This window comes from Lissotriton helveticus, chromosome 7 (assembly GCF_964261635.1).
Source record: "Lissotriton helveticus chromosome 7, aLisHel1.1, whole genome shotgun sequence".
NCBI lineage: Eukaryota > Metazoa > Chordata > Amphibia > Caudata > Salamandridae > Lissotriton > Lissotriton helveticus.
The window spans coordinates 143254005-143267711 of NC_136068.1; the positions used below are offsets into that span (position 1 = coordinate 143254005).

The 13707-nt window shown below is 44.2% G+C and overlaps 1 protein-coding gene across 12 annotated transcripts in view; it reads left to right on the plus strand.

Moving 5' to 3' along the window:
• DNMT3B (DNA methyltransferase 3 beta) overlaps nucleotides 1–13707 on the plus strand; it is a 791643-nt gene that overhangs the window by 457657 nt on the left and 320279 nt on the right. For all 12 annotated transcript variants that reach the window (XM_078651794.1, XM_078651798.1, XM_078651793.1 and 9 more), the window contains 2 exons: nucleotides 10547–10632; nucleotides 11984–12133. In XM_078651794.1, coding sequence (XP_078507920.1) covers nucleotides 10547–10632; nucleotides 11984–12133 — 236 coding nt within the window. The remainder of the gene's footprint in view (nucleotides 1–10546; nucleotides 10633–11983; nucleotides 12134–13707) is intronic.

Sequence of the window (13707 nt, forward strand, 5' to 3'; positions counted from 1 at the left end):
CGACCATGGGCCGCTCTGGTGACTCCGCAGGGGTCGCGTCCGCACGGGACTGCACACTGCTGCATGCAGCCACTGCCTCTCCCTCCCGCATCTGATGCGTGGCGGCCATCCAATGCTGAGAGTGTGGGTCCCATGATGCTTGCTTCACCTCTGGCCCGGTTCCAACCACTCCCGCCGATTTTATGCACAGGCAGCAGCGCACGCCGCACAGTCTGTGCACTCAGATTCGAGTCCCCGCGCTGCTTCTCTGTATGCCGCAATAAAACAAGACTTCAGAAACATGATCCTGCAGTGTGAAAAACTCATTAGTCTCAGTACACTCCTCCTAAAGATAAGAAATAGCTTCACGCTAACCGTGAAGCTAACAACCCAGTCCGGATGGGCCGTCCAAAAGGGAGACAGGGCGGTGACCAAGAAGCATCCTTTTAAATGGGAAGCCAGTGTTTAGCATAAATGCTGACGCGACACAACGAAAATGATGGGCGGGGCTTCAAGTCCCCTTCTGAAATCTCGATCACAATAGCCCTCGCAGAGCGAGCATGCGCATGCGCGCTGCAACGCTAGGCGAGACCTAAAACTGAGTTCAAAAGAAATATAAGGATACCTATAAAAGGAGAAAGGGAAAATGAAACGACTAGCTCAGCAACTCTGGTACTGAAGTGCAATCATTTTCAGGTAGATGGACGTATGTGATCCAGCAACATGCCGCCACTCATAGGGCAATAGTACCCAAGGCTGAAGTGGGCTGATCAACTGTTCCATGCTGTGTGCATTTATGGGTGGGTGGGTAAACTCGAACAGACCAGTGACAGAAAGAGCTGACCCAAAACCTCTCTTAGGTAGTATATGTACATATGTGTATAAATATATTTTATGATTTTGTTTTATTACAAGAGCCTAGTAGACGCCTTAGTCTGTCAGGCCCTCTTAGAACAGTCTAGCAATGATTATCAGTGTACAAATCTCCTTTTCATGGAGTTAACACTGCGTACCGTTTCAAGGGGATTCATATAGAGGTTGAAGATGATGGGCAACATGATATAACCCTGTGGTACTCCACAGGTAAATAGGGTTCTTCTGGGACTTTAAGGTGCCCACATGAATGAACTGGTGTTGTTTGGGAAAGAAGTAGGAGAACCTGTGAAGGATGTTGCCAGTGAATCCCATTCAGAACTTCAGAGTGTGGAAGGAGTTTGTATGGTCAGTGGGGTTTAAGGTGGCTGAGAGATCCAGCAATATCAGGTGGCAGGGGTCATCTTTATCTGTGGATAGGAGTGTTTCAATTACAATTTGTAAAATAGCTGTATACATGCTGCTGCATGATCTAAAGTCAGATTGGTAGTCATGCATGGGATGATTGGTGTTAATGTGATCTTGGGATTGAGCATTGGTAGCTTTTTCAATCATCTTGCAGATGAAGGGTAGATGAATGATAGGCCTGTAATTGATGATGTTGTCAGGAGCTAGGGTATAAACAGGGTCTATAGTATATGTTGTCTTTGTAGAAATCCCTTCGGTGATACAAATCAAGGACTTTTATGGAAGAGTATCTTCTTCACAGCTTTTTTTAGGATACAATTTTATTTGCTGAAATTTTGTATCCCAAATCAGCATCAATATAATAATGCTAATTATAAAAGGGTTGTTTTAAATGCATTCTTTTTTGGCTCACATCAGGCTCACCGAGAAAAAATCTAATAAATAAAAGAAGAGCTTGAACAAGAGATGCCTTTCTAACACTTAATGTGTATGTATCTTCACGCTCTCCACTCCTTAGTTTTAATGTTTTGGAGGCTAGTCTACTACATGTGTTTGAATATATATATATATATATGTTACTTCGGCAATAGATGCATTAAGTATATGATTCATTTGCAAGCCCCCTTGATAGCTAGTAGATATTGTATTTATAGCCTACACTCCTGATTCTTTCTTTCTTTTGGATTTGAAAGAAATTCCCAAGTAAGTGTATTCAATTAAATCTTTACATCTATTAATATAACAAGAACGTCCTATCTGTTTTCCTAAGGCATAGGACTTCAGTCTTTAAATGCTTGTAATCAGCCAAGCAAAGCAAGGCAAGGCTCGTTGAAGCTTCAGTGAGTTTTGCCTCTTACTTTACTTTGTGTCTCTGCAGTTTGGCCAATTAAGGGCAAAAAGAAACAGTCAGCTGTGTGCTCACTAAATTCTATAGAGAGTTTGCGGCATTTCTGCTCATAAAATGGATAAATCAGTACAGTTTTCATCTTCCCTTTATATGAAATGAGACTCAAAAATGTACACAAATTAAATTAAGTTTATAAAAGCTCAAATTATAAAAAAGCAGATGGATTGTATCCTCAATGTGATATGCAGTAAAGACCTCAAAAACTCCTGGAGATCGGTTGTCACAATCTTCCCCAACAAGGCTTCAAGCTTTTACCTTTTTGGGTGAGATGGCTTGAGTGTCTACATTACCTGGAAAAAAAAAACTTTATTTCCACCCTTTCACGCAAAATATGTAGGGCATGTATATATAGGTTACGCTACGCAGACGATTTCTGTGCATGACACAACCCTAGGGACCAGCACCTTGGGGACATTGTGTGGTTTCAGATAAGGATCGTGCACCACCACCTTCCTCTGAAAGATCAGTCTTTCATGCAGTGAGCAGGGCTAGTCTTTTCTGTCAAGCAACAGCTTCACTATAATTGTTATTTCTACCATTTTCAACCCAATCAACATCCCTTTGGCCCACTCAGTGTAGGAATGTTGTTTTGTATGGTTGAGATGTCCGTTGGTGAGATGATATCCATGTACTGTTGTGGTGGAAGCTAACTATACATGGTTTTAGAGGCGTGCTGTACAAATGATGGCACACATTGGAGTGTAAATTGTATTTTTTTTAGTGGTGACAAAAAATAAATGCATCTAGGTATGGAAGCGTTATTGAAAGTGGCAGTGCCTTGCCCACTTTGTGACTGGTGATGTGTTGTGCACATGATGGTGTTGAAGCAGGGTTTGGGTTGATGTAGGGCGAAGAACTATATCTGATTGCGATCTGTAGCTCTCATTGATTAGAGTAATTGAGTAGAGTCATGATAGACTAGTTTTACTTTTTCTGATGAATTCTTCTAACCATATATTCCTCACCTTAGAACAGTGTCCAGGCGCGAGACTAGAAACCTTTCTCCAGCAATGCTCCTGCACACTTGTATTGCTTGTGATCAGTACTTCTAACCATAGAGTGTTCAACTTAGAATACTCTCCATGGGTCAGATTGGAAACTTTTTTTTCCAGCAAGGTGCCTGGACACTGCTTGGTGAAACTGTGTGGCTCCACATTTACTCTTTAGTGCCCCGGTAGCGAACAAGCGGAGCTGGTTATAAGTGCCACCCGCGTGTGCTGAGGTCAGCTCCTGTGCTCATAATTTCGTTGGTCTTCTCACAACTCCCAGACTTAATCCAGTGCCTTAGAAAATTATGTCTCCTCTGAAAATGACAGAGTTTGGGCTTGGGACACGACTCAAAGTTGTGTGATTTATGCTCACTCATGCAGCCGACGGCAATCTGAGACCAAGAAGCGAAGCTGTGTCTCCATAGTAATGATGTTTTGCATAAGTATTGTCTTTGAGCCAATGCAACGCTGCTATCTGCGCCTTCTGACTTTAAATACTGTAATTACATTCAGTCTTAGCACAAGCGAGCCTCAGGCATTGTCAATGCAAAAGACCTGTACCACCCTTTCCAGAACAAACTGATTCAACTGGCCAAGAAGCAGCTGCCGAAAAGTTTGAGTGCCCCTTCCACTAGCTAAGGCTGCTACCACTGTCTTGGCATGTGGCATACTTTTCCTTAATGCATGCCAGGCTGTAACGCGGGTGTCAGTTCATATGTTCTCGAAACACTACTGCCTTGACAGCCACGTCTAACAGGAAGGGCATTTCGCCCACCGAGTCCTACAGGACCTTTTGATCAGAACCCACTTCACGAACCTTTCAACTGACAAATATTGCTTTGTGTCTAGTCCAGTATGAGGGAACTGCGGTTAAAAGTATCCCTTTGAGGAAAAAGTTATTTACCTTTGGCAATGCTCTTTCTGGTTGATACCCTAACTAACCTTAGATTCTCCACCGCCATTCCTCCTCCCCATTCTGTGCAGTGGCCTCTTTTTTCCATAGAAAAATATCCTAAATTAAAGGGTACCGACAGGGGAAAAAATAAGGAACTTATATTGTCTTTCAGGGGTGACGCTTATATGCAGCTCCATTCCGTCACTCCCAGGACGGTATGGAGCCAGCAAGGAGCCCCCACGGCATCACCTGGCGGCACAATGCGGTACTGCTGGAGAAAAGTTTCTGGATCCTGTCTGGCATCTGAGGAGTATTCCAAAAAGAGTGTGTGAAATTCGCATGATTTGATTTTGTGTCAGTCACAAAATTTAGGCAAAATTAAAGGAATTGACATATAAATGCGCAAAATGCAAATCTTAATTTGTTTGCTATATTTTCCCCATAAATGGTGTCCTGGCATCCATTTTTGATGCAAGGATGATTCTAATGCTGAACAAGTGTGCAAAAAAAAACAACGGCAAAAAACAGCGAATGGTGTTCTGTTGTTGTTTTTACCATGAATGGCCCATTTTAGCTAAAATTCCCTTAATTGTGCAAATTATTCTGGCATAAGTAAAATTTTACCCAGAGTCTAATTATAAGGTGCGGAATCTACGGTTAGATACAGTATCCACTGTAGGAAGGTGGATATCTGACTATGGTTACCCCCAAACTTTTTGCCTGGTGTTTAGCTGGTTTTTGACATAGTTGGCCTGGGATCCTGCTATTCAGGGCCCCAGGCTAATTGCTCTCTCCTTAAAATGGACTCCATGTACCTTAGGTACATACCCAATTGGAATTGGCTCACCTTATTGGCCCCTGTAACAGTGTACCCAGGTACCCAGGGCATAGGTGCTTCCAAGGCCTACCAGGGGCTGCAGCATGTATTGTGCCACCCCTGGCCTGGCCTCCATATTTGACACAACTGGCTGATCACTCAGCTGGGGTAAGTCAGTGTAACCACCCCTTACTTAGGTATAGTCTGCCTATACCTAACCTAAAATGGACACATATGTTCCTATCAGTCACTCCTATGGAAGGCCTCATCAATCCTGGAGGCAGAGCGCTTGGAAATATGTGAGATAATGCTCTGGCATGAGCTGAGCCTGTCTGCAGCTTTCGGAACCATGTCCTTTAGCTGTTTCATGATATTGCCATACCATATACTCTTAAGTGCATTATGAACCTCGCGGTTAAATGCTATCTTGGGTTTGGCTTTATCAAAACATGTCGAGTAAGGTGTCATACGAATTGGAATACTACCCCCTCGCCAGTTCTGGCGACGGGGGTAGCATTCCACCCTTCTAGAGGGGCACGACATGTACCTAGCCTGAACCCCGGTTAAAGTTAAACAGAGCCTTAGCATCCCAAAATGGATGCTGCCACCACAGACACAAGTCTGACCTCCTGCTGCTGGGAGTCCTTCCAGCGAGGGCAGCTTGGACAAAGGGTTTCCTGCCTGGGGAGGTGCTAGCACCACTCCAGACAGGATTTTGTGTATTGGGTAGGAAAGGGCTGAAAAGAATCAGACATGCCTGGGGCACACAAGGTGTCCCTGTGCATAGGCCAGTTCAAACCGGTGCTGGGGCTTTCCAGCCCCAGTCCTGGCACGAAACTGGACAAAGGAAAGGGGGTGTAACCACCCCCCTTCCTGGTCCCACCCAGAGGAGGGACCTAGTAGGTGATCCGGCCCCCCAGATTCGAATAAGAGTGGGAGCTGTGTCCTGAGACTTCAGATCATCCTGAATCAACTTGAAATACAGAAGAAGACTGGACTTCGACATTCTGCTGCACAGAAGACGGAAGAGAATCTCCCTTGTGGCCAAGGAGTGACCACCCTGTGAACACAGGCACCAACCAGCAACTCGACGTCTGCTTGGCCGCCGCCTCCCGCCGGAGCCCGAGCCCAGAGCCTGACAAGACCCAGACTCCCAGACTTCTCACCGCCCGATCCACAGTCCCTGCAAAGAAGGGACCCGTGGAGGCACCGAGAGACGTGGGACCGGACATCTTGGAAGACCCCCGAAACGCTGACTGCGCAGCATCAGAGGCACCCTCGACGCTGTGCTTTGGGGTTTGAGAAGCCCTAACCTCGAGCAGCCCTTGCACCGAAGATCAGCCCCCCAGCATCTCCACGATCTGCGTGGGGCCCTTTTGCACCGTGCCACTCGACGCGCCATCTCGGCCACTTGCCACGTGGCTAGCGGCCATCTTGGCGACGAAACCTACAACTTTCACTGCGGGTCTGGTTGCTCCAGACTTGCCCTCGCTCCTGGAAAAAGGAGTACCTGCTCTGACCTTGCTGGTCCGAGTAACAAGCCTTTTTCGATTCCTGCGTGGCTTGCATTAGCCAAGGCCTGTTTGCTTCTATCAAGTCGCCGACACCGCCAACAGCGAGAAGCCTGCGTGGGACAGCTCGTGACCGACTCCTGGACGTCTTCGACCCCTCGGGTCCACGTGGCTGCAGAGAGAAGCTACACCTCGACGCCTGTTTGCACCCGACATCGCCTGGTTCCACTCTGGTTCCACGGTAGTCACTGGCTAGTGACTTTGAACATTGTCCCCTCTGCTTTCAGGTCTTCACCTCTTCAGATCCACCCTTGGATCCACCGGAACTCTTCACATCGAGCCGCCTGCAGCATCTTCAGCTCCAAGCACCATCGACCTGCGTGACGAAACCCGACACTACTTCGACCCTATGCACCCGCTTCCTGTGGGTGAGGTAACTCAGCTCCGCCGGTGTTCCCACACTGGTACACACCTCTAGTGTCTGTGTCTCAAGTTTCAGCTTTCTAGGTCACTCGGAAGGTTCCTTTCTAACTAACTTTGTACTTTTTACGCACCATTGACATTGCATTGGTAAAGTGTGCACTTTCTGCACTGCTCCCGAGTCCCGCGGGCCTTTCCCGACTTCTTCACTGCTAGCCCCGAACAGCTCCAGCGATTCCCCAGGCCCTAGGCCTCTTCACTTTCCCCATAGTGGTTCTTATACCACTATTTTAGTATATGGTTTAGGTGGCCCCTAGGGCTCATCCATATTGTGCAACTTTTGTGTATTTAAACTGTGTTTTGTTTTAACGCATTTGCTTCTGTGCTCATAAAGAGTATCAGGGATATTTGTAGTAATAAATCTATATATATTTTCAATATATATCTGTGTGGTGTCCTTTCGTTTGGTATTCAAGGGATTGTGTATGGTAAAACAGCTTGCTTCACATGCCTTTACAGAGTTTAGCCTAAGACTGCTTAGTCCATGCTACCCCTAGGATAGCTTGTCTATAAGGTTGACTTTACAACCTGCACCATAAGGGTTGCTTGGCATGATACAAGGTGATCACTAGAATTAGTGAGCATCATATATCAGGCCAACTTCTCACATCCACCATATCAAGATTTTTCTGTTCTGTGAAATGTTTCTTTCAGGACACCTGTCATGTGGATGATTACATTCCATCACCTTATTCCCAGTCTACAGTCTCTGCCAGCTACCTCACTCCTGTCAATTTACCCACAACTGTCTGATTACTCTCAGATATAATGTAAATACCTGAGGGGAAGAAAAGAACATTTTCCTGAGAAATATAACCAAAAGTTGTCCTGTTTCTTAAACCAGTGACATCGTAATCATTCACGTGTTGCCAGAATGTCCCCGTTTCAAGAGAAAGAGATAATAGGACCAGCTAAATACCAGACACAAAGTTACACTAACCCATTAATATACATTTATCACAACTCAATAGGGAGATGCAGAGGTTGTGTGAGTTGGGATCAGATTGGATTTACTTCACTCCCCTGCAACGAAGTACCCTGTCCAGCAACTAAAAATACTTGCCCGTGAACCCCCAGTGACTCCCAAGAAAACGTGAAGCCGCCCTTGTGAAGAGGCAACATATAGAACCTGGGAGAAAAGCCCATACAGCTTCAGACCAGTCTGGCCCGGTGTGCTGATAGTCCCGAGAGGAAGTACTTCGGAGGGACATCCTAAACTCCTATAATAATTAGAACCACAGGCTGAGGCAATCTGGGTGATACCATCTCTGCCTTGACTCATCTACGATTGGATGGGGGGTAGAAGGCCAGTACACCTCGGGTGCCCTCATACAACCTGAGGCAATAATACTTTGTTCAGCCCCTGTGCTGTGATACTCTCCAGCGTGTCAATGATGGTCTGACTGCATGTGACACTGAGCCAGGGCAACAGAGCCTAGCCTGACTCCTAATTTGTACTTGGTGATAGAGAACCACAGATATGACAGGCGGGAGGACAAAGAAAAAACAGTCCATTAAGCACTTGTTGGACAGACCAAAGCACTAGGGACAGGCATGGGCAAATGAAGTACCTCAGAGGCAGACCCCTGGGGTGGGGGAGATTCTGATCATGGGGCAAACCTCGTTCAAGTTGTCGATTTTATCTTACAGGCATTCCTCAAGATTAAGAAAGACATCTAGGCTGTCAAAAGAGACCTACTCAAGGACTGACAAGACATGTGAAGTGACATAGTTTAACTGGGAAACTGATTGAAGGAGGCGGAAAAGACCCTGCAGAAGCAAGTTGATGACTGCAATAGTCTCCAGCAACACATAATCACACACGAGGAACAGCACATCAGCCTTCAGGAAAAATGCGAAGACCTCAAGAAACGATCATGGAGAAACAACAACTTTATCTGCAGAATACCTATGAAATACAGGGTGGAGACCTAACAATCTACATCCAGAGCCTATTTGACATTATATTAGAGCAGAACTGGACACAGTAAATCTAGATTGAATACAGATGGTCTCCTAATGACTGGATACACGAGGTTCCCCTCCTGACATTGTGACTGGAGCCCACGTCTACAAGGAATAGGAAACCATCATGTCTAAATCCTTTAGGCTCGTTGCTGAACTGCTGAAAACAAGAGACATCAAATAAAGATGGTGTCACCTATTTTCGATTATCTTCCACAGGAAGACAAGCAGCGTACTCCAGCCTCCTTAGAAGAATCATGTTCCCTGTTGAGCGAGCACTGCAAATTCCGGTCCCCAGCGGGCATCCTGGACATAGAGAAGGTTGGAGAAACCTGGAGAACAGATAGAGATTGAAGCCTGATGGATAAAAGACCGCTGCATGCAAAGAAAGTGTGCTGGCCTACCTGTGACATGTCCAGAGTCTCTACAGACCAGCCAAGACCCTGATGAACTATAATGCCTGATAGCAACACTATTGTTTTGATGCTTTATATGATGCCCAACGAAAGAAAAAAACAAGAATACAGGGCTGGGGAGAAAGCGCTAGGTGGGGACATACTGGTGAGAGTTGACAGGGCCGTTATACCTGACTGTCATGCAGGTCAGTTAATGTACCAGCGAGAGATGAGGATGGAAAATGTACATTTCAAGATCCAGAGCCTTCCAGCATTGACTCCACACATGTTCGTCCCTAACCGGTCAGTTTTTATTTCAGCAATTACTGAGTAATGCTTTATTCGTTTCAAACTTTATTCGGGAGGGAAGTGATGCCATTACCAAAACCCACACATGTCAGGACAAGCATGTGCGTCCGAACTCAGACCGGCTTAATGGCAGTATCACACGTCAACGCCTGTGAAGGATAGAACCTTGATGCAGAAGATAACTACATGTCATGTCCACGGTTTGAATAGCTCCACAAAGCAAAGTTTTATATCAATGGCACTACAACCCCTTTCAACAGCATATGATAGGTGTTGTTGGAGACAGTGTGGAGAATCGGGGGAATCATTCATATACTACGGACTTGTCCCAAGCGCAAGGATTTCTATTGAAACGTTCTAGATAGTGTTTCCCAAATTGAGGTTAGAAAGGTAGAAGGAGACCAAGTACTAATTATTTTAGGGGTTCTGGTGGAAGACACATTTCCATTACACTCAATCATTGGGAAAAGAATCTCTTAACTAATATGCACCACTAAACAGACTATCCTGAGTATGAAGGGATTCTTATTGGCACCAACTTTGGAACTGTGGCTCCAGAAGCTCTGACAATTACTTGCTCAGGGAAAAAATAGCCTAAGATCGCAAAGGAGAGACCTGTAAATTTAACAGAATGGTGGATCCTGTCCAGACATACCTGAGCAATGATAACAGGGGCTTGAAAAACTCGATCCCTGCGGTCTATTCAACAATGAGAAGTATATGCTAGCAGGGGTCAAAGGGGAGGGCAAGGTGCAATCTGGGCTAGCTTTATCACAGCAATTGTGTCACTACAGAGAATTGTGTGTGGGGATATTTTCTTTACATTTACACATGTATGACTGTCTAAAGTTGTGTATTATGGAAAGTCAATAAGAATAATTAAAACCTAAAAAGGTACCTTGAGTGTGTGATGCACTTCTGTTTTCAGTCCGTAGCCGACACCTTGGTAACAGCTTTGAATAATTGTTTTTTCTCACAATGAATACACTTTTGAACTTCTTTCATCCTTCATCTACAGGTGAAAAAGAGAAGATGTCCTACTCAAAGAAGAAGGTAGAAGAATTTTTTGAGGATGACCTTTCCTGGCCTTTGAGCTTCAGCGAGGTACTTGTTGTTATATTTGAATTTCTGAAGAATTTATGCTTGTGGAAGGTGAGGTTCTGAATCGCCTTATGCACTGCTACTGCCTTCCCTCTCTTTGCTGCAAACAGCCCTTGTGATTTTGCTGTTTATCTACTCATGATCATACGGTCTCTAGTCCAGCTATTACAAAACCTACACCCTTTTGGAACCCTCAAAGGAATCTAGGTACAGATCTGCATTAACAATAGCAAAGTCAGAATAAGAAGTATCTACCTTACCTGGTAAATAACTCCCATCGGGTAACAGTACTGACCTGCTGAGGTCCACACATCTAGAAATGAGTCCCCTGTGTACATAGCAGTTAGGGACTTCAGGAGTGCTTGATGGGTCCGGGTTGCTACGTCACCAACATCTTCATAAATATGCTTCTTTTTTGGGTTGATACCTGCTTAACTCCCATAAATGTTATGTTTCAGTACAGGTGGAAAAGAGACTTAGCCTGCTATTTGTTATGTTTTAAACATATTCAGTGTACCAGGAACTGAGACATTTACTTTTCAAAAAATTGCATAACCGCTCCTCTTGTTGGATGCCGAAACTTGTGCAGCGGCACCATTTCTGAGAAGCAGGCCCTCTCAATGAGTGTAATGTCTGAGTGGGCTCTCACTCTCAGATTTGTAGTCAGAGAGGAAGTCCCAGTTTTAAATATGACAGTGCTCAGGGTTGAGGAGCAAGACATTTGTAATGGACATTTCTAATTCCCAGGCTTCAAAATACAAAGCTAAAATTGCAGTTTTTAGTTGCATCTGTGTATTCATGTATTTGCAATTTCTTCTAGTAAAGTATGGTGTCACAAATCTTTTATAGGATAAAGTCAGTCATAATGATGGTCCTCTTGTTGTTGCAATTAAAATCAGAATCTCATTTTCCTAGGAAATCAAACACTTGTTCAAGGGCGCACTAAAATATATTTCTTTTTAAACAAGCACAATTCAGAATATGGATATTACACACACACACAGTTCAAGTGTTGTGTACATTTAAAACATACACAAATATAACTTTTGTGTTGCACCATTATATTTTTTATGAGTTCTGTTGAAAATGCCTAGCATGATGATTAAGTACTGTGCTATGCTCCCAAAGAACACAGTTTTGCTTTTCATTTTACTACAGCAAGTGAAGAGTCTAGACAGTCATTCCACTTTAAACTAGTAAATACAATGGAATGTACAGGACATGCCCCGGTTTCTCTAGTGCAAGATGATTATCACCAGGTGCCTTGCAGCGGTGATTGTTCATTGACATATAGATCTCTTGATATAACCACTCAACAAAACACAAGAATTACCTTGTTCTTTTTTTTTGGCAGATCAGAGTACGGGGAGTTGCAGGTGTTGAGGGCAACCTGCGCCGAAAGCCTTCTCCTCGCAATATATTTCAGGCCGGTCTAACATTCCACACCAAGAAACGTCGATCAGAGAATGGCTCTGGAAGCCCTAAAGACGGTGTGGCTCAGAAGGTTGGTTTATTTTGAAGATATTCTGACAGCCTTTGTTCCACTCATATATTCTTTCCTTCATCTTTATTTTTACTTTCTGTTCTGATTTCTTCCTCTCTTCCTGTCCCTGTTTGCCCATTGATTACTTTCTTTTTGATTATTCTCACACTTTCTTCTCTATTTTGGTAGTTGGATATGCCTTAATTTCTATGCAGCTGCTGGATCTTCTTTGACTACTCTTACCTCAGTCCCTTTTGTATTGTGTTGCTAATTTTTTCCTTGTCTATCAGCTCTTCATTCCACTTTTCTTAATCCATCTTTGTTCCCAAATTCTAGAATTTTCCAAAAGTACTCGAAAGTTGAAGTCACTAACTGGAGTTTAATAGGGGGATGGCTGAAGTTCTAGCGGTCTGTACACACCTTGGCTTAATCCCTTTGTGTAGTATACCCTGACAATCTAGGTGTGTGCTGACTGATGCCTCTGCTGTATGGCCAAGAAAGAAGTAGGTCCATGTGATGCAACGGAGTGGGAGGTTCCCAGCAACTTAGCCACTCCACATAATGCTGGCACCATCCGAGCCAGTTAAGGGAATGAGGACATCACCAGTTTCCTACAACAATGCACTCTGACTGCGAGTAAGAGACACCATTTTCCTCTGATGACGCACAGCTGTGCAGCCATGTGGGAGTGCATAGAGACGCTCCTTGTTCTGATATTGTCTGGCTCAGCAGCCAACAAGAATGCAGCTTGGTGGATTTGAAGGACTGAACGATACGAAAATGTGCAATTTTCTATATAGTTTATTCATTGGTTCATCTTTGTACATGGCTTGAAAAAGATATCTAACAAAAACTGTGATCAAAATACCATAACCTGAATTAGACAGAAGGCTATGACCTTCCACAAGCTGAAACCATGAAAAAGTGAGATGGGAGACAGCGATGCTACAAAGAAAGCGATTGCTAGAAGGGACTACACTAACATTAAAAGGTGGCAAACACAAGGAGATGATGGACTTAGCGCTGAAACTTTTCAGACACTCACCCCCAGTCACAGATCTATGTTGAATCCATCATCAATCTTTAGCTCACCTTGCCACCTCAGTTCAGACCCAGCTATATGCAAATCAGTCTTGACCCTGGAAGCTAACATCAAGCTTGGGATAGGACATAACACCTCTAATGGAATACAAACTGTAGAATTAGAGAGAAAAGACCATCCTTCCTGGATCCCTTAGCTGTGATTTTGTCACGTTTGCGGGAGGGAAAGATCATTCATGCTATGAGAGATGGATATAAGAACCATGGACCTTACCTTGTCAAACATAAAACATCACCTCGGAAGACTCTCCTAACCACCAACGACAGAGAGACACATTTGGACATCTACAATTTTTAGTGTTTCTCTTAAAGTCATTTTTGTCTAACATTTCCAAATCTTAGGACCCTCTGGAGAAAAAATGATGATTTGGAATCCTTCCCTGTTAAGTCTTAGAGACAAGAGGAATCGGAGTGAACTGTTGCTGATGAATCAATGCTCCATTTTGACACCTTTTTCTTATCCTCCTCTTCCTTATTCTCTTTATCTTTTCTTC